Source organism: Amblyomma maculatum, chromosome 3 (assembly GCF_055883805.1).
Source record: "Amblyomma maculatum isolate TAMU_Amacu chromosome 3, ASM5588380v1, whole genome shotgun sequence".
NCBI lineage: Eukaryota > Metazoa > Arthropoda > Arachnida > Ixodida > Ixodidae > Amblyomma > Amblyomma maculatum.
The window spans coordinates 117,031,597-117,050,924 of NC_139346.1; the positions used below are offsets into that span (position 1 = coordinate 117,031,597).

At 48.9% G+C, this 19,328-nt stretch overlaps 2 protein-coding genes across 4 annotated transcripts in view; one reads left to right on the top strand and one right to left on the bottom strand.

Annotated features, from left to right (window-relative positions):
- LOC146195780 (transmembrane protein 47) overlaps positions 1-19,328 on the top strand; it is a 117,987-nt gene that overhangs the window by 68,036 nt on the left and 30,623 nt on the right. The gene's annotated exons all lie outside the window — the stretch shown is intronic.
- On the bottom strand, positions 9,773-17,453 carry LOC146195781 (uncharacterized). 2 transcript variants are annotated; one of them, XM_084597913.1, is made up of 5 exons: positions 17,116-17,453; positions 15,194-15,337; positions 13,495-13,583; positions 10,409-10,612; positions 9,978-10,160 (listed from the first exon to the last, which is right to left on the bottom strand). In XM_084597913.1, the coding sequence occupies exons 2-4, from the start codon at positions 15,237-15,239 to the stop codon at positions 10,538-10,540; spliced, it is 210 nt and encodes a 69-aa protein (XP_084454039.1). In that variant the 5' UTR covers positions 15,240-15,337; positions 17,116-17,453; the 3' UTR covers positions 9,978-10,160; positions 10,409-10,537. The 2 variants fall into 2 exon arrangements, with proteins under 2 accessions (XP_084454038.1, XP_084454039.1); XM_084597912.1 differs by lacking the exons at positions 15,194-15,337; positions 17,116-17,453 and having other exon boundaries at positions 9,773-10,160; positions 13,495-14,358.

Below are 19,328 nucleotides of genomic sequence, written 5' to 3' on the forward strand. Positions count from 1 at the left end.
CGGCCCCATCAGGCCGCTGGCCGCGAGGCCACCCGCCGTGCCACCTCCGCCCCTCAGGGCCCCGTCCGACTCGAGCGACGAGGATTACCGAGAGTGCTGCTGCCTCACCCAGTGCATCCGGACCTGCAACGCGAAACAGGTGCGATCGCCTCTCTTTGGGAGAGGCACGTCGGTCCCCTTTCCTTACGTGTGCGCGCAGCGTTGCGTTGGGTTAGCGAGCCGTTTTTGCGTGCGTTATTCTTATGTACGACTGTTCGTGCATACTTTTATGCTCGATTACGTACTGGCTATATCAGCGAACCTGCGGTCCTTTCACTCTTGCCGAGTCTACTGACGCGACTGTGCAATCTGGATGCAAGATGCGCATCTTGTGTACACGTAGCAGCTGCAGGGACCTGCCTGATTAGGCGGCATATGCAGGCTTTTGCAAACACTGTAATAGCTGGCATACGCGGTGTGCGTACTCTCGAGAAGGGCATGTTTGCGGCGTCCTGACATTGGTACCTAAAAACTGACCTCTGATGTGAGCGTGGCGGTCGCTGCCGTTACAGCGGGAACAGGCGCTTCCTCCCAGAGGGGGGGATCGAGCAGTACACGCCGTATGTCAACTGCTCGCGTGCGCATTTTGCATCGCGTTGGGGGCCGCACTCACATCCTACAACTTCGGTTCTGTCCTCGGTTCGTCCACAGAATACGCTATTTCTGCGCATTGAGCTGCTGTAATTTCGGCTGGTCATGTGGAAAACTAGAATGGTGTGTCGATTCATGAGTGTAAGTTCCTGCGATCGGAAACTCTTCCGCTGCGACCCATTTTTGCGCGATTGTTGTAGATGCGGAAGGGGATGTTCGTCGTGCGCTCGTCCACAGAACAGGTTGTTTCGAACCGTACGCCACGTTGTATAGCTGGCCTCGCGCTTCTGCTTTCTGGATGCTCATGAGATTCTTTTCTCTCACGCCAAAGGGGAATGATGCTGTCGTTACTTGCAGTTCGAATAAGGAAATGTGTTAAGTTGCTGTGCTAGTTTGGTTTGATTCATGCGATTGCATTTTCATTCGAGGAAAACAAAGCTTAGCTGCGATCCCGGAGCATGAGGTCGTGAAGGTTTCGAAGCCTAATTGAATTACGTGATTCGTGCACTTTCTAAGAAGGTAGTAGTACTTCAATGCTCGCTAGGTACCGTCCTCTGTCTGGCCGTGTATCGTAACCTCTGGTAGAGCACGTAGTCGGGAACAGGTTGAGACCAGTCTTGTCGTTGTTGTATGTGGCGAGAACGTTGGGTGCGGCTGAACAGTGTTTCCCTCAACTCTTCGTTGTACTTTACCGTTCCAGTTGACGTGATACTTCGATACGATACTTCCTTAGTTAAACGCAGTCGGTTTGTCCATTGAGTTCGCATTCGCTTCGAATTACTGACACAAATAGAAAAGTCGATTATTTGGTTCTGTGCACTCTTCGGGGAACTTTTACCCTCAGAAAAAAAAAAAAAAAGCGAGTGAGAAGTTGAGCTCATTCCCCGTGTTATATTGACGTTTCCATATCCACGCAGGCCCATGCATACTAAGCAGCAATCCTTCTGCGAAACAGAGAGCACGGAAGGAAACAATTTTCCCAACCACGTTACCCTGAGTCTTGTTGGGGCTATTAGTATACGCGGTTCCGCCTCCTCTCCCCTCTTCCCTTATTTCTATTTTATTTTTGTTTCTTTTCAAGACAAACCTCTGTGTACTGGAATCGGGGGACAGTTTTAATTCGCTGCCATGGGTGTATTAAATTTGACTTTCTGGCAGTCGCAAAGTGGCGTCACAGTGGCGTTTCGTTGTTCTCGATGTATATTGTACGTCATATGAAAGATACGCTCATCTCCTAGGCCCGCATTCTGTTGGGACCCGTTATCCATTAGATATCCATTTGGTCTTCTTATGCATCGCTCGCTGTAGCCGGGCTTTCATCCGGCCTCTGGAAGCGACCGGACCTCGGCATTGTCTGCATGACGATGCCAGTGAATAGCTTGCGTGCGCCGAGTGGCCACGGCTACGGTCCACGGTGCGGGACCCGCTGTCTTTTGATTTGTCACCGGCCGCTGTCTGCTTTCGTCTGACGCTGCCCTCATGCAGGCGTCCGACCAAATGACGGATAATGTGCTCTGGTCGAATACGGCCCTTTGTTTAAAGAGTCCATCCATGTGGGCCGGTCTACTTGGCCACAAGGACTGTGTGAGAGGGGATGTGTGGCGTATTCGCATTAAGATAGTGCCTTTTGCGAACTCGTGACGCAAGTACGCGCTTCGGGGAAGAGGCGAGCACAACAGTTATCGCTCTCTCCATCAGATATAAGCAAGCCCGTTCGCCCGCTTGGCAGCTGGCCCGTCGTGCCGGACACGGCGGGACGTGATTCGTCGCAGTCAACCGTTCGCGGACTCCGTCGCTCGGTGCACGCATATCGAACGGTCTGCTGGTGGTCCGACGGCGCGAGCCGCTAGAGTCCTCCTCCCGAGGATTCGAAGCGCTATTAATACGAGAAAAGGGGCGGAGGGGGGGGGGGGGGGGGGGGGGGGGGGGGGGAGGACTGCCGACATCGCGTGGCGTCTGTCGCGTCCCCCCTTCTCTGGGGCGCCTAGCAACGAGCCGCTCTCCTGACGCGTGTCGTCGTGGTCCGTTTCCCGGGTCAATCGGCGCAGCCCCCCTGAGAGCAGCACAGCAACAAAGCAGGACGCGCCGATTCGCTTCTTCTGGGCGCCGGCTGATCAGCTTGCGCGCGCTTTCTTCTTGCGATCTATTATTGGTTTGCCATCTGCATATATCCGGCCGTGGCGACGAGAGACGTTATCGGGCATCGTTGAATATAGTTTGATGGCGATTATCAGATTTTAAAAGCCCGCGGTCAGCTTGGCCAGGAAGCGTTCTTGGCTTGTCAATAACCATTTTGTGCAGGATTTCGCCCCACTGAAGCTTGACACCGAACCATGGGAAGCTTGCATCCAGAGGAAAACCAGTGGGGACCAGATGCCGCGGGGAACGAAGCTCCAACCTGCCGCATGCGGGGCGGATGCTCAGACTGTTTCGAGAAACGCGGCCCATCATCTGAACTTAACCGCATCCCGAGACACTATGAGCAGTCGTGATTTCAGGCTAACTTGTAGCCTGGGTGTACTACATATAGGTATACCACCGAAACGAAATCTAGCCCAATCGTCATAAGCGTTGCGCTGGATAGGTCACTGGTAGCGTCATCGTGTTTCAAATCGTTTCAGGGAACCTTGAGCAAAGGTTCCTTGTGAAAGCCTCAACGCGTTGTACGAAATAATTCGGCGTGTACTTTCTCAATTACTCATACTACTGGGCTTTGGGCGTTTAGCTGTCATACTTCTTGCATATTCCTTGCCTACTTCGTTAGCAACAATGTCATCCCTTTGCTGAAAGACTTCCGCCACGCTTGTTATTTGTCACTGATGGCATTGAGCAGAAAGCGTGTTGGCGCGCAAATGAGTGGGATCGTTTCCTACCTTCCTGCTCCCCCCTCCCCATTTACCTCTTCTCTGGGTTCTCCTGTAGCCCACTTTCCTACTCTCGTGAGCTCTTCGAGCTTGCAGGCGTTTGTCTCAGTCTCGAGTCGTTTGAGGCTCGCCTGAATAACGCATCACGTAAAATCTGTGTTTTTGCTGTGAAGCGAGCAGCGACCGGTGCTTCAACTTGGATCTGTTCGGGCTAACTGTTATATATTGAGGTTTGGTCGATCCATTCTAGTCTGCGCTATATGGCCAAAATGCCTTTAGAAGCAACACAAGTAATCCGCTTTCGTATGTCTATTTAATAATCCACCGAGAACGTGAAAGCAAGTCGCTTAAATGCAGTCATCGAATTTGACGCCTAGAAATCAGCTGAATCGGCGCAATCACGGCCCGCGCTAATTCATACTGCGCATTTGAGAGGGAACCCAAAGTTGCGGGCTGAATAACTCATCTTGTTAGCACTGAAAGGTGCTTCTCCTGCATCAGGTGCGCCTGCCGCAGAGGCACGGCACACTTTTTTTCTCGGATAGTGTCCCAATCGCAGCACTCCAACAGGAACGAGAGACGCGCAGGAGACTAGATCGGAGAGTTTCGAGAACTAAAAAGAAAAAAAGGTGGCAACATCCCCACTGCCGGTAAGCGCGGGTAGCGGGAGTTAACGGGAAGGGGACAGAGTGGGGAAGCGTTCGGTCGTTGCGGGGATTTGTTGGCTGCCGTGCCGAAAGAGACAGGACACGGCTACAACCGTGAAATGGAAGCGCGGCGGAGGCAATACGTTTTAATGACGACGTTCCGCGCGCTCTTCCTTTCCCCCGGCGCGCCGTCCATGGTCGTTCTAGATGTCCTGTATCCTCCCTTTGTTCGGCGCCCCCAGCTTTCGGTTACAGCTGTAAGCGGCGGGAGAGACCTCGGGTTTCTTTCTCTGTAGTTGAAAGAGGACGGATCATCGCGAGCGCGAACTGGAATGGAGGAAGGGTAAGAGAGGGGGAAGCTAGGAAGGAACCCGCAGTGGCGCTAGTGGGTTTGTCAGCGACGCCTTCTGCGTTCCCCTCGCGTTTTCCCTTCGCCGCTGATTTTTTTTTTCCCCTGTTGTCCTCTTTTACCCCATCTCCCTTCATGGCACCACTGCGTCGGCGATGCCGTATTCCTCCTCTTCGGGCACAGTTCCGGGAGGTCGAGATGAGAAGGGAGAAAGACGACGCTAGCGCGTCCCGACGCGGGAGTGCGCGCTCGCTCCGCGAGGGCGTTGACCCGCGCGGAGAGACTCCGTTTTCTGCTGCCGCTGGAAGATGGAGCACCGCTTGGGGAGGGAGAAAGGCGAGATTCTTGCCCTCTCTTCTCGTTCGCGCGCGCGGCGAGCTCCCTTTTGCGCTCTCCTGCAAAGCGGGCTTCCCCGCTACGGAAGCGTCGCTGCGGGGAAGCCCAACGCCTTCTTCGTCTTCGTCCTCCGCGCCGCTGCTGCCGGCCGTGGTGCAGTCGCCGTCCCGGCGCGCGTTCGCGTTCCCATCGATTATTCGCATCGGCCGCCGTTTGCTCTCCGCTCTTTTCTCATTCTTCCTCCACCCTCCCCTTGCCGTCGCCTTTTTCTTCGCTCTTCGGCCTCTTCTTTCGTTCACGTTCCCTGGCACGCTGCTTTCGTGCTTTGGCGCTCTTTCATTCGCTTTTACTTACTGTGCTCTCTCTCCCTCTTCCCACTTCCTCACGGGCTTCCCCGCGGCGGCGAGTTGCTGCGTCCTATGCTGCCCGCATTTTCTCTTTCGGTGATGCGTGCAGGGCACCAGTAGTGTGGCCGTGTCTTCGCCTCGCCCCGCCACGTTGTTTCCAGATATTCCGATCCCTGATCTCTCCGCTCCGGGCGCGGGGAATAAGTGGCTTGGCGTGGTGGCACGGAAAAGAAAAATAAATGGAGCCTATTCCTCTCCCCACTCATATATAGGGGCGCCAAGTGGCCTACGTTTCTGCCGCTGTTCCGTGTGTATACGCGGCTGTGAGCACCCTAGCGAACACGCGACGGGGTGTTTGGAGGTGAGACTCGCTCGATGGCCATGACGTCACGCTGCCTCCCGTCCGACTCGGCAGCGGATATGTGCGTTCTCGCTGGTGCCAACGCTCGGACGAGGGAGTGCGTTGGGGAAAAGGGGGAGTCCACGAGGACGCCGAGGCAGCGCCGGTCTGGCCCAGTTTTTCCGGCGCCATCTGATGGCTCGAGACGACGCCAGCAGTACATCCTGGGGCTCGTGACCCCCCCCCCCCCCCCCCCTCCCTTTTACTTCTCTCGCGTCTGCTCTTTTGATGCGCACGAGGGCGCTGGCTTATTTACTTCTCTTTTGCCGAGTAACGTGCCTTACCCATGCTTGACAGCGTCGCTCTGCTCTCCTCCCCTCGACCGCTCATAGCCCACGCGCTTTTTCTTCCGCATGCGATGCGTCTGTTTCTTTCGCTGTCCCCATTCGCACAATAGCGTGTTCCCTTTTCCCTCTCGACTCTTCCCCTGTGGCCCAAATATCTTCCCCATACCCCCATTTTTCTTTGTCTCCACAAAGAACTCTCACTGTGGCTTCCACTCTCCTCTTGCGTGGAGCCGATTTCTTTCTTTCCTTCTTCCTTTTTATTTCTTTCCGTCTCTTTCCCTCTCACTCTGGTGGCGCTTGTTTTCTGTTTTCGGCGTCGCTGATGGTGTTTGCGGTTTCAGGGATCGTTGAACGCGCAGTGGCGGACGGGCGGGCACAGGGGAGACTCGAGGCGATGTGTTTTATGAAGTCGCTGGCAGCGACTGTCTCTATCTGTAGTATAGTTTGCCCTCTTATGTCATTTTTTTCTTCGGCTATTTTTATTTTGGCGTAAGCTTCGTTGCTTTTTCTGTCGTTGTGTACGCCCCCGGCCCTTGTTGGCCGTCTGTGTTGAAGCCGCCCGTTATGCATATATCGACACTGCGCCTTCGGGGCGCTTTGCCTGAGTAGACACATCCGTTTTTTTTTTTTTTTGTTTTTTTTTTTTCTGCCTTTCTTTATTCTATTTTTTTACCCGTACTGAAGTCACAAATAGAGCGTAAAAATCGTGAGCGCATTCGCTTTGCATTTCTTTTCGGAAGCGGCACAAGGAACTTGGCGCGGCTGTAGTGTTGCTGTTGGTGCTGTTTCCGCGTAGTTTCGTTTCGTGTGTACCTTTTCTTTTTCTTTACCACGAAAGTGAAGGGTGCTCCTGCTGCGAAGCTTTTTTTTTTTTCTTTTCCTTCGTTTTCCAACACTGCGTTATCCGCTTGCGCTTTGCGGTCAGAGCCAGGATGAAGGATTCGCCGGGATTTCAATTGAATCCAAGGAAGCGGGAAAGTGAACCGCTATCAGTCTTGCTTATAAGTCGGCCGAGCCACCGAGTTCCCTTCTCTATCTCGAATTTCGCTCTAAAACCGCGGTGTGCGGATTTTGTTTGCTGCTTATATTTCTCGTCATTTTCTTCCCCTTCCTTACCTTTCAATATATATATTTTTTTAATCCTGAACTGCGGAGAGTTCCTAGCGCAGATGAACGAAGAGGCTGACCAGAAAAGAACGAAAGCGGTTTCTTCTCAATACCTCGCGTATGTCTCGATTGCCTTAATCCGCGCGGATTGTTTCGGCTCATCTCTCGCCGTGGCGCATGTAGACCCTCCGTTGTAGGTAGTGGCCGCAACCGGCTGCCAGCGTACGGGATTTTTTTTTTTTTTTCTCCCTTTGTTTTGGGCTTTCATGATAGCGGGCGATCGCTTCGCGAGCCGGAGAAATTGAACTGTCACGGATATGTCGTGTCTGAGAAGATTTAAACCCCCCACTCACTCCGGTACCGGTTTTTGCTCGAACTGGTCGCTCCTTATATTTCGTTCCCTGGCAAAGTTATTAACCCCGCAACCGCGGCGCGTCGTCGAATTGTTTCTGGCTTCGACTGGGGCGCAAAAGAGAGTCGTCGGTGTTTTATGCGCGGTCAGTGGGGTGGGACGTACCCGCTCGTTGAACAATCCATTTTTTGCCGTAATGACCTGGCCTGCATCAAGTCCTCGTTGCGTGATTGAAATTGGAGCAATGTCTGCGTATAAGCAAGGTCAACTCGGAAGCTCCGGCGCTTGAAACTCATCAAATGCATTGTGTAACGGCGTATGTTTACTTTCAGTTCACAACCTCGTGTGCCTGCCATTTTGTTCCCTAGTTTCGTGTTCGTAGTTAGAAATAGTCCCTATGATCCTCCCTCCTGGTGCTCCTGGAGTTCCCGTCGCCGTGTGAGTGATGGAATGGGAGAGATAGAGCGTGCGCGTGCTTGTTAAGTTAGGATGGGTGCACTTTCTTGCGCTAAGGGCGCTCACTGACGGAACAAGACGTGCGCTGGAAGCGAAACACCTGCACCCTGCCTAGGGGAACGTGCACCGGACGCGCTGCTGCAGGGAAGCGCCCTTCAAGAAGATGCCAGCTGCGAGCTCGGAGCGTCCCCTCCGCTGCATCCTTCCCGCGTCCCTCTGCTCTAATATAGATGAGTGGGGATGAGGCAAAACTAGGAACTGGGGAGAGCGTGGAATTCGAGTGAGGCTGCGTGGCGTTTCCGGGGTGCGCTGGGGCTCCGCTAACAACGTTTGAGCGTCGGCTCTATTCCTCCCTTCTCACCGCAGTGGGATACTAAGCCGCGGCAGTGAAGCGCGCTCTCCAGGAAAGGGGCTGCCTCGTCGGCTAGGTGCGCGGAGCTCCCCTTTCCTGTTGCCTCCACTCGTTGGTTGTAGGAGGCTTCCGACCGCCGCGCGTGGCGCCGCCGGCGACATAACACCTGGAAGAGGGAGCTGGCCGCCTTGGGTGTCGCGCAGTTCGCGGCTTCGAAACTCGTCATTGTTGTTCGGGCTTTCTTTTTTTTTTTTTTTTTTTTTGGTAGTTCGTCCGCTCCGAGCGTGTCAGTGCGCTTTAGTGAGTGCCAGAGGGTGATAGTACGTACTGTTTGGTTCTAGTGCGTACTGCCGCGTTCTGTACCGTCCCGCTTTCCCCAGAGATGGTGATGAGGCCAGAGGGACGGGCCGTATCTTCACCGGGATAAAGAGGTGATCACTATACTCAGAATTGTACCTACATGACTATACACAACAGTAGATTGGTTCCTGAACTTGTCACCGTCGCTTGACTTGGGCCGGAATACGGCACTCGCGCACGACCGCAGTCGTCTTTGCTGCACTCAGCGGAGGCGTATCCCGAGCGGCCGGGCTTCGAGCGCGGGCGGCGCTTTGCCCGAGCTATCCCGACGCGTTCTGAATTCCACGGAGCACTGACACAGATCCGATGGTTTCATTTTGACAAACGGCGGCAGTGCCAAACCGTAGACTTCGATATGTGGCCAGAGCTTATCGTAGTGTTCGCTCAAGGGTTAGTAGTATGTCCTTGTGGCTTTGCTATACACACATGGGCTGTGCAGTGGTAACCGCTACCACCCCCACCCCCCTCTCCGTCTGAGCACCGAGAGTAAACCGATGGCAGCGTATCATCTGCTCTTCGGCACAAACGCTTACGCAGGTGGCGGCTCTTCCCTTGAGCCATGAGGTGGCGACTTATCCTGGCGGCGGCAGCAGCAGCAGCTGCAATCTAGCCGAGCGCCGGGTCTGCGGCTGTCGCATAGGTAATGACGCGCGAGCGGCATTGAACGTGTGACGCCCTCATCGGGGGCTGCGACAACCCGATACTCAAACCCATTTGCCTCTTCCTCCTCTTAACGGGCAGTGCGGCTATCTCGGCTCGTCGTGTGGAGTCTAGCGAGCGACGCTTGGAAGGGGATCACTTAGATCCTCCCAAACCCCTTTTCGAGCCCCCCTTCTTTCTCTCTCTCTCTCTCTCTCTCTGAAGAGGCAATGTATTGTCTCTTCTCATTTTACTGGAAGGCGGTCGTCCACCGTCGGACGGATTTCTCGGAAGGCGGATCAAGGTAGTCGATGGCGAAATAAAATACGGGGGAACTGCAAGGGCCGCCGCCGTGCAGTTAAGTCGCCGCTGGGGACTGTGCTAGCGAATTCGACGCTTCGATGTATGCAGGGCCAGTTCGATTGAATTTGGTTTCGTTGATTATGGGGAGCGCTGGCATCTTAAAATGCGTAGTGGCGGAACCAGCCAGTTTGGTACCATACTTTCGAAGTCTCGTTCACCAGTAGGTGATAACGAAACCGTGCGTAGCTGATCCCTTATAAAAATGGGAACATCCTTTGAGTTCAATGTGAACTCAAAAAAGTCAGAAGGAAGCAACTTCCTCTGAACTGAGAATTGGCTACTGATTTTGAATTCACAGTGAATTAACTTTCTCTGACCATCCTGGGAATTTCCTGTGAATTTCCTTTGAGCTCCCAGTGAACAGGCAGTTGTCAGTTTGAGTTGAGTTCACAGGCAGTGGCCAATTATTAGTTCAAAGGAAGTTCGAAGGAATGATGACTATGGGATATTTGGTGGATGTTCGAAGGAAGTATGTTCAGACTGAAACATTTGTTTGTATGAGCTTATATTTATTTGAATAGATGTACTTCCTCTGTTTAGGCCTTGCAATTAGGCCTGCTTTCGAAGACCCTGCGACAAAAAATCGGATCACTGTCCACAATCCCAGTGCAAACATGCGCAACTGCCGGTGACCACCTTGGCCAGTACTCCATTGAGCAAGCAGGTGTAGTCTGCAAAAAGAAAAAAAAAAACATTAGAAGCATGACTTCAATGAACAAGCTAGAGTCCATCCAGCCTTCCTTAGTTTTTGTAAATTAAATATACAGAGCACGGAAAGTGTGAGCGCCATGCAGGCACCACAGCATCATGCATTAAGGCAAGCATTATGGCCCTGACCATCACTGAAAAGTCAGCTGTTTGGACAATATTTCAGAATGCTCTTGCATCACATGCACAGGCTATGAGCTCGAGGACTTACGGATAACAGCATCCAGTTTTGGGCAGTCCAGTGCCTTTTTTTGGAGCTTCTTCCTTGCGGGCATTGCAGACACGGCCATAAAGTGAGCTTTCTTCCAGTTCTTCGGGTGAGAACACAACCCGCACCAAGTTACACGCAAACTTTGCTGCTTGATTGCCCCCACTGAGTTTCATGCGGAACCATAATACTGCTGCCAATGTGCACCTGCAAGAACAAAAAGCAAATATTAGTACTATGACCAGCATTGTAACATACAACAATATTCCTTGATATGCAATAAGAAAATGAAGGGGCTTTACAAACAACAAAAAACTTAGACCAGCTTCAGAACATTCTAAGAAACCCCAAAATGCATAATTAAGGTCATTTGTTTGCAAGTAAAAATACACATTCAAGAAGCCGTACTTTAACATGTACAACAATGAAGGCATACGAAAACTATTGGATGTTTTTGACACCTTCCCGAGCAGTGTTTTGATCTAATTTTGAATGATGCCAAACATTTTTTAACGTTTTTATTAGCGTAACCTGACAATTGTGTACTATGTATTTAAGGTAACTAGCCAAAAAGAGGGCACATAATGCCCCGCAAAGGATTGAGCGCTAATAGTGCATTGCTATAGCAGAAGAAAAAACAAGAAATAAGAGATTTTTTAATGACCTAATTTATGCTTGCATTTCAACAATAAAAAAAAAAAAAAACAGATTTTAAGTCACAAAATAAAGGGATTTACTCATAATTAACATTGCAAAGGCCATTAAAAGCCAGTTTAGACAGAGCACAGTGCCCACATTGTTACCTCCTGTTCAAAAATACTAACATCTTTTTCGTACATCAGAAGCTCAACCAATTAAAAAAACTGCCAATGAAGGTTTAGTAAAAGCATGCACTCCCTGCTCTGTATGTGCTACTTTGAGGCAACATTTAGTTTCCAGCTTGCACAGGCAGCTTTCATAATTTAACCCCTCAAGCGCTTTGGACAAGCAGCTCGTCCTTGTAAAGCTGCCCTCAAGCCATTTTGGACGAGTGTAGCTTGTCCTTGCACGATAGATCCTCACCCTGAGAGTTTTAGCCAAGTACAGCGCTCCTCTGTGGCTTAGGTCATGCGCCATTTGACAGATGGCACCACTGACCCGTTAACTGCTTTTTGTTCTACCGCTTGAAAGCCTTTTAAGCAGCCTTAATGAGAAAAATGGTGCCTGGTAGAGGCAACGCATGCACTGTTGGCCCGTCATGGCGGGAAAGAAGCTTTTATTCGTTGCCCTCCTCGCCATCCGAAGATGGCTCAGACACCAATTTTTGCATTGTTATGGGAGGCGAAGACGACACTGATGACATGAGCAGTTCTTCCGACGAAGATGACAGCTCAGACGATACTATTGCGAGTTCTGTGTCAGTGAATGAAAATTGACAACATTCCGATGAAACCCCCTGGGCTTCCATTCTTGGTCGTCCGTTGTAAAACATTTCCAGTTACCTCGCTATATGTTACTCGACTAGATTTCTGCTTATTGGCGGGCAGTTGATTTTTCACGTAATGAGCAATAAACTTCACTGCGCTCATTTGACTTAGTTTCTGGTTCAAATATTTTTGTCTCGGATACCTCCTTTTTTATTACACTACCAATAGAAACCAGCAGTAAAAATAAAAACCAAAGGGACACTTAAGCTCCGCCTCTAAGGGTATGATGCGACCAGTGTAGGCTACCACCCAACATATAAAGCCCTGCTTTAACCAAGCTGTATCAACATGTCTGCGTAGCCTAGGTGTAGCAAGCCTGACTCAGCATTGAAGAGCACTGGAATGTTGATTCGTATTTCACCTTCCCACCTCAAATGAACGACCAGAGTTAGCAGCTCCTCCTAACTTTTGGATATCATGTGGTCTCGTTAAGCCACACAAATCATCGAAGAATTTGTGTTCGGCCATGCCACTTGCCAGCGCCATGCTCTTGATGTTTCACTCACAACACAGACAACAAACTTTCATGTAATGGGGCCTTTAACGATATCGTAATTTTAAGCAATTTTAGCTAGAAATCTCGAAATAATAGTGCTCAAGGGGTTAAAGTGAAATTGAACTATTGTTGAATCAGCTTAAGAAGCCACAACTTCTTCTCAAAGGAGACCCTACTGGCAATACCATGGTGGTTAATTGTCTTTGACTTGCCAGAGTGACATTGCAGGTGGCTGTCAGGTGCAAGTGGATTATCTGCACATTAGCTTGAATACCATGATGACTGGCCCAAGTCGCTAAAATGACTGATTAGAGTAGCACTAGCTGCGTCATTCGAGTTGTAGAGCAAAAAGATGGCCTTCCGAGATCGATAACCTAAGAAATTGCTGAATATTAAACAAGCTAATTGAAATCTCTTTTCTGATGAAAAGGGCTTTGCTATAGCCCAAGCGAAGTATGCTCAACAGGAAGCGTAAACAAAAGTAACCTTGCACTTCCGATCACTACAGCTTTCACAAAAACTCTTCCAAATCAATGTACACACGAATGAAGTAACAGTCACTAAAATGAAAGGAAGCAGTTGGGATTTTTTTTCATGGTTGTTTTGACGAATTTAAGAAAATAGCACTGTGTCTTTTGTCGTTTCTATTAAATTGACATTCATTTAAAATATCATTATGCTACCAATTATGCAGTCTGTGAGCCCAGCCTCATCAAGAGCATCCCGGCCACGGCAGCCGCTTTTCAGTGGAGCCGAAACGCAAGGTGCCCGTGTGCTCTGTGTTGTCAGTGCACGTTAAAGAACCCCAGGTGGTCGAAATTTCCAGAGCCTTGCACTACAGTATCTCTCATAGCCTGAGTCGCTTTGGACATTAAACCCTACAAGCCAATCAATCATAAAGAGCATTGCTTCTTGCCTATCTCTGAATTCAGTGACTGCTGACTTCATTCACATGGATAATGAGCTCCTCGTTTCCCTATCCCTGCACACTTCTCAATGGAAGTGCATGACTTGTGGCAGTGCTATCATAAAGCTAGAACCAAGTTCTTGTGTGACCCTTAAAAAAGTTTCATCGAGAAAGGCAATAATGAGGACAACCATGCAGACACTAGACTAAAGCAACTAACCTGAGCCTCGGTTGGCGGCACAACTGCTTGTGTTGTACACGGAGCATTATTAACGGATTCCGTCAGCTTATTGACCAGCTCAGCAACATCTGAAAAAAACAAAAAAGGAAAGCTGAAACAAAACATACTATTTCATCACTAGCAGCAGCAGCCCATGCAACATTCACCACAGGAGAAAAGCCTTTTCTTTGCCCTTGACTGCATGACCAACCCTTTTTTGTCACCAAATGCGCCATTCAAAATTTAGCTGCTAGACACTGGCATCACTCGGCACTCAAGGCGCCCTATCAGCGGTACATAATATAGGGGATGCTGATAGCAATTGATGAAGCCAATGCTGACATCCCACTTCTGATCTCTTTGTTCGTTGTGGAAATGCCTGGATTGAATTAACTGCGGAGGACATTGTAACTACAGTGCAACTGACGGGAGCTGCTATTGCTTAGAATGAATTCATGGGTGCGGATGATGATGCCGAGATAGCTGTGAGCGCTTTAACAGAAGTTAGTCAGATCACATCCCTCAAACAGTTTGTCGGTAGCAAGGGCCTTGAAGAGGTCAGCATGCAATATACATGTATGGCGGCAGCAATACGCCATACATTTGGACAAAGGCTGACACTCGAGTGTGTAGCTAATACTCGATAGCCCAAGGTTCACTTATCTCGTGCCTGTCTTTCGTGTCGACATTTGCTAACATGGTGTAGTGACCGAGTTAAGTTAGGCAGATTGCTGAGCCAGGTGCCGAGCTTGGACAAGCATAAATTTCCTGTTGTGAAAAAAAAAACGCCACCTAAGTGACCAAAATGGCACAGGAAAATGAAGCACATGCCATAAGGACTCCAAGGTCCAAGACAGGACGAGGCCACATATGATAATTTCATAAAAATTTAGATTTTTTGGTGTCCCTCCTGCGCTCATTCTAGATACACCTCATCATTTGCAGGAGACTCCGAGGTTAAAATCTGAGGGAATCAAGGGTTCCATTCAGATACGCCGTCCACAGTAACGCAAGAGCACCACAGACCTGCCGCAGCCATCTGGCTACAACTTATACCCCGTGAATGTGTTTGAACCTAATGCAGCTCTCCGGGTTCACTGGAGCGTTGTTGTCACCGACCACTCCAGAACAGAAAGGAACCCGATCCCGCGCCTGTTTTTCGGCCTCGGCTTGAGCAGCACAAACCAGCACAGGTGCTCACCTTGAGTGGCATTTGTTTACCATGCATTTTCATGCAGCTATCACATACGACAACAGGCTCAATCTCAGATGCATACCGATCCCAAGCAATGACATGTGACACGCAAGTCACTGTAACACAAACAAAGCATGCTTGCAGAGCAGGAGTGGCAGCAGTTCATCTGCTACATGCACTGTAAGCATGGTGGTTGGTGGCGTCATGCAGCAGCGCCACGGTGTAGCTGAGCACTGCTGTACACCACCTATAATGTGTTGCAAAGACAACTACAGGAAGAACACCAATCCTAATCCTCAGTGTAGGGGGAACTTTATTGCAGCAACATAATCTTACTGGTGCTTTTACTAGGACGTGCTAGAGACCAAGAGGTCTTATTCATTTAAGAGTTAGCACTTGAATTTGTTACGCTTTACGTAGCATCTGGTGACACAGCAAATAATTTCAGTTTCATAGCAATGGAGATCAGCATTCCAATGGCTTCAGAAAAAAGCGATCACATACCAAGCATATGACGTGCTTCATCTCTTGCGGCCTTATATTTCTTCATTCTTTTTTTTTTTTTGCAGACTCCACTTCATCCTCAAGCTCCAGGACTCTCTTTTTTGCATCTGTTGGCTTAGACATTTCGTCACAGCTGCAGTTTTCCTGCAAAACGACATGTGGCAAGGTCTATTCACTAAATTGTATTTGCAGTCAAATGCATCATACAAAAATTATTCAGTATAACGCATTGTGCAGATATCTGGTTCCACACATGAGATTAGCAAAATAGTGACCAAATGAAGACCACTGACAAGAGAAACGTAGCATGGACACTGTTTAGGGTTCAAAGCAACACTTCTTAAGGAGGAACATTAGCCCTTGAGCAAACCTTGGCACATAAAAGGACACGGTAATGTTTAACTGCGAGCTGACACCATCCAGCATTACTACTGCTCAAGTGGGCAGAATGCCCACTTGAGCAGTAGTGGACAAACAAAGGATGCATTTCCAGAAAAACAGTTTGAGCTCCCACGCATACCGTAAAATGTAGCCGCTCTGCTTTATGGTAGGTTCATGGTGTTTTATGTCCCAAAGCGACTTAAGCTATAGCTGTGAGGGATGCCGTAGTGGTGGGCTCACCTGGGGTTTCTTAATGTGCAAATGACATCATACAGTACACAGTCAACTTGCATTTCACCTCCACTGAGATGCGGCCATGAATGCTGGGATTGTACCCATGTACAGTCGTGAGCTTTATGAAAGGGAGCACGTGATCCCGTGGCAGACAACCTCGTCCTGAACTTGTGGCAAAGCGCAACGGCAGCATTGAAAATGAAGTGGAGAGAGTGGTGCTCTTCCACCTGTTGGCCGTACCTCATGCACTGGGAGCAACTTTTAGATCGGCAGCTAAAAATCATTGCAGCATTATGCTTTGAAGTAGGATGGACAGTTGGGCGAGTTGGTGCAATTGCATAGTCGGTGGAACAGCGCGAAAAGACGAAACACACTCTCTTCGTGTGTGCTTCGTCTTTTCGTCCTGTTCCACCCACTACGCATCATGCTGTTGGTAACTGATATCACTGCTTGCCTTGCTACGCTCTGACCTAGCGACCCAGCGTAGTCTGGTAACTCAGGCAAAAGCGGCAGCCCAGGCCACTGCGGTCTTGGAATGGCGACTACATGCACTGCACCCCCCCCCCCCCACACACACACACACTTCTTTTGTTTTCCTTTTTTATTTCTGTTTGAAATAAAGTTTTCTCTCTCTGCGCGAAATCTGGAGAAAGGCTGGTAGCGAAGAAAGGAAGCATGTTTGATGCTTCAATAAAAAGAAACAAAGAAATGAACATGAAAATAAATGAATGCGACAAAACGTTGGGCGCTTTTATCTGCTTAAACTTCAGTCGCCTGCAGCAGTGAAAGCGTCCATTTCGCTGCTACACTACCAGTTGTCTCGGAACGAGCACCCTGGGCATCTTTAAAACTTGTTCTAAATCAGCTTCAATAATCAAGGAGCTGCCATTCTCTATGCCGCACCGTATCGAGGCAACAGTAAGAACAGTTTTTTTTTTTTTTTCGGAGCCCAAATTGGAAGCCTACTCCTGTTATCACGAAACACCTAGAAATGCCATTTGCTGTGTAAACAGGGAGAATCAGGTCCACGTAACGACAGCAGGCGCGTTTATTCTACTTCTTATTTCCGCAAATTCTGTTCATTAGGCTTTTTTTTTTATCATTTCACGTAATTCCCGGAATCACCTGTCTGTCTACCCCGTGCACCATGTGCACTACTGTCACCTGCCGGTTAACACAATGCGGTCGTAACGCGGGCATGTAAACGACTTCGCGACACGACTCACCGCGAGTAGCAAAGGAAGGTGTTTTCACCGGTGAACATTATTACGAAAACGAAAAGAGACAAGAGACGTTTGACTACTTACCCACTCCGAGGATGAACGCAGGAGAGTACAACCCCTCCTTCCATTGGACATGTAGTACTCCTTGGTTCAGAATAATCTTCCAGTATTTTGGATTATCGACCAGTTTCGCCTGCAGTTCTTTTGATTGTAGGTTTCTTACGGGGTATGCGTACCACTTCTGAGCGGTCGCCCATTTAACCAAGACGTGATCGGCCATTTGCACTACTCACGCTGTGAAAACACGACGAACACAACGAACGCGAACAATCAACTTCCTACAGTCATGAAATACATAGTGAAGTATGCCGCCGGCTGTTCTCACGAAAACGATAGCGCTAGAGTCTCAAGCGCCATTTCGAACGAATAAAAATTTTAAATTCACTTTTGCAAATTTAACAAACTTTTAAAATAAAAATTATGACTAAAAACAACCTTAAGAGTTTGTTTTTTTTACTAATGATATGTGATGCGTAACAAACACAAATAATTTAAGCAAACTATTGTCACTAGCAACAGCAGCGCTCTTTTTTTTTGAAGCGGAATTCTTGTGGTGCGTGTCAATCTTCATTGGTTTTACTCAACCTGAGAACGTTGGTTTTACTGGCAGTACTTGGTAACCTCGGCTGCTTGGGCTTCTTGTGCACGATGGTACCGACGTCGCCGACGTATTAATTGCTGGTATTTAAACTGTGATAGGAGGTAAACGAGCTTGACTTTCGTGAATAGTGTGACATCCGGCACTAGGCATATCGTGAAGTGCATTTAACCGCAGGCTTTTGAAGCCATTATCGATGGTGCTGCGATAACCGCCTACCCGTCGCCTACCTGTCGCACGCACTGGAAGTGCCACCACGGTAAAAGCGTACTTGCGCGACTTCAACGCCGCGCCGTACCGAGGTGCACTAAATCACGACGGAAGCAGGCCGCGCTTGCTAACAGCGTCGCTGCGAGCCAAGCGTTGCCAGGCTGCAGTGCCGACCCAAATACTGAAGAACCCTGCCAGCCCTACGCCGAGCTTCGTTGCGTACCGTGTCAGAGTGCTGAAGCAGCGGTCACAGATGTAGACGCCGTCTCGAGCATGCATCGCCATCGAAGCAGCGGGCTGCGAAAGCAATGAATTTGAACCACCTGGCATTCTTTAACATGTATGAAAATTCTTGAATGTGTTATATTTTATGTAAAAAAAAAAAATCAGAGGGGCAAGACATAGACCAAGTAATGCCACACACACACAAAAATAAGCACAAGAAATGCATGAAAAGAAAGTTATCTTTACACTTAAGGACAAAGGGAGGAAGGGGTGAATATTCTTAGTCCTTGTGTGGTGACTAAGAAGAAACTCGCGCTAAAAATAAGATCTAGCGCATGAAAAAAAAAAAAAAAGCATGGATTAAAAAAAATGAAAAAAAATGAAAATGATGTTTACTTGCACAGCAAAGAAACGAATGCGATTGTGTATATTTTGATAAATGTATGATTGGTTTATTCTAAAAAGTTCAGAAGTTAAAAAAGTGCAAGTGATAAACATGAAAGAAAAAAACGATAAGTAGAGCTGAAAAGAATGAGCTTCGTATGTTTTCACTTAAGAACAAAAAAAGAAGGTTATGATGCATAAAGAGTAAAGGGAACTTACTTCCTCTTTACTTGAGGACAAACGAAGGAAAGTCATTATTGGTATTGTCAAAGAGAGCCAGTTTAAAAATGAGCTTCCTTCTGTCAAAAGAAAGGAAAGTCTCAACAAGGTGAGTTCAAAGGAAACTTCCTTTAGTCAAAAGAAAGGAAAAGGCTATAGGAAGGCTGTTCAGGAAGCAAAAAGGAAAAACAAAGGAAGTAAAAAGGCAAATTCCATTTTCATAAGGGATGTAGCAGGAGGAATGGAGTCTTCGGCCTCGTTCCTGTGACACGCTGGCTCTTTTGTTCATGTTCGCAATGCATAAACTACCCTCAGCGCGAGCACGCTTCTAAAACAGCTCTAACACTGCGCCCGGGAGCGTCCCGATTCATTCGATCTTGTTTCCGCTTGATTGTTAGGCACGGACAGGTAAGGACAGCCTTCTTTTAGCGCGTACTTTCAGCCGGGTGGCTTGTACGTACGCCACAATGTTTCACTCGTCTGCACGGCAGGAATCGATCGATGCTGGGACGGTATCCCTTTCGGCGATGCAGAAACTACTTCGATACCCTATCGTACTTTTTTCTTTTTTTATCTTTCTGTCGATCCGCGGGTATTGCAC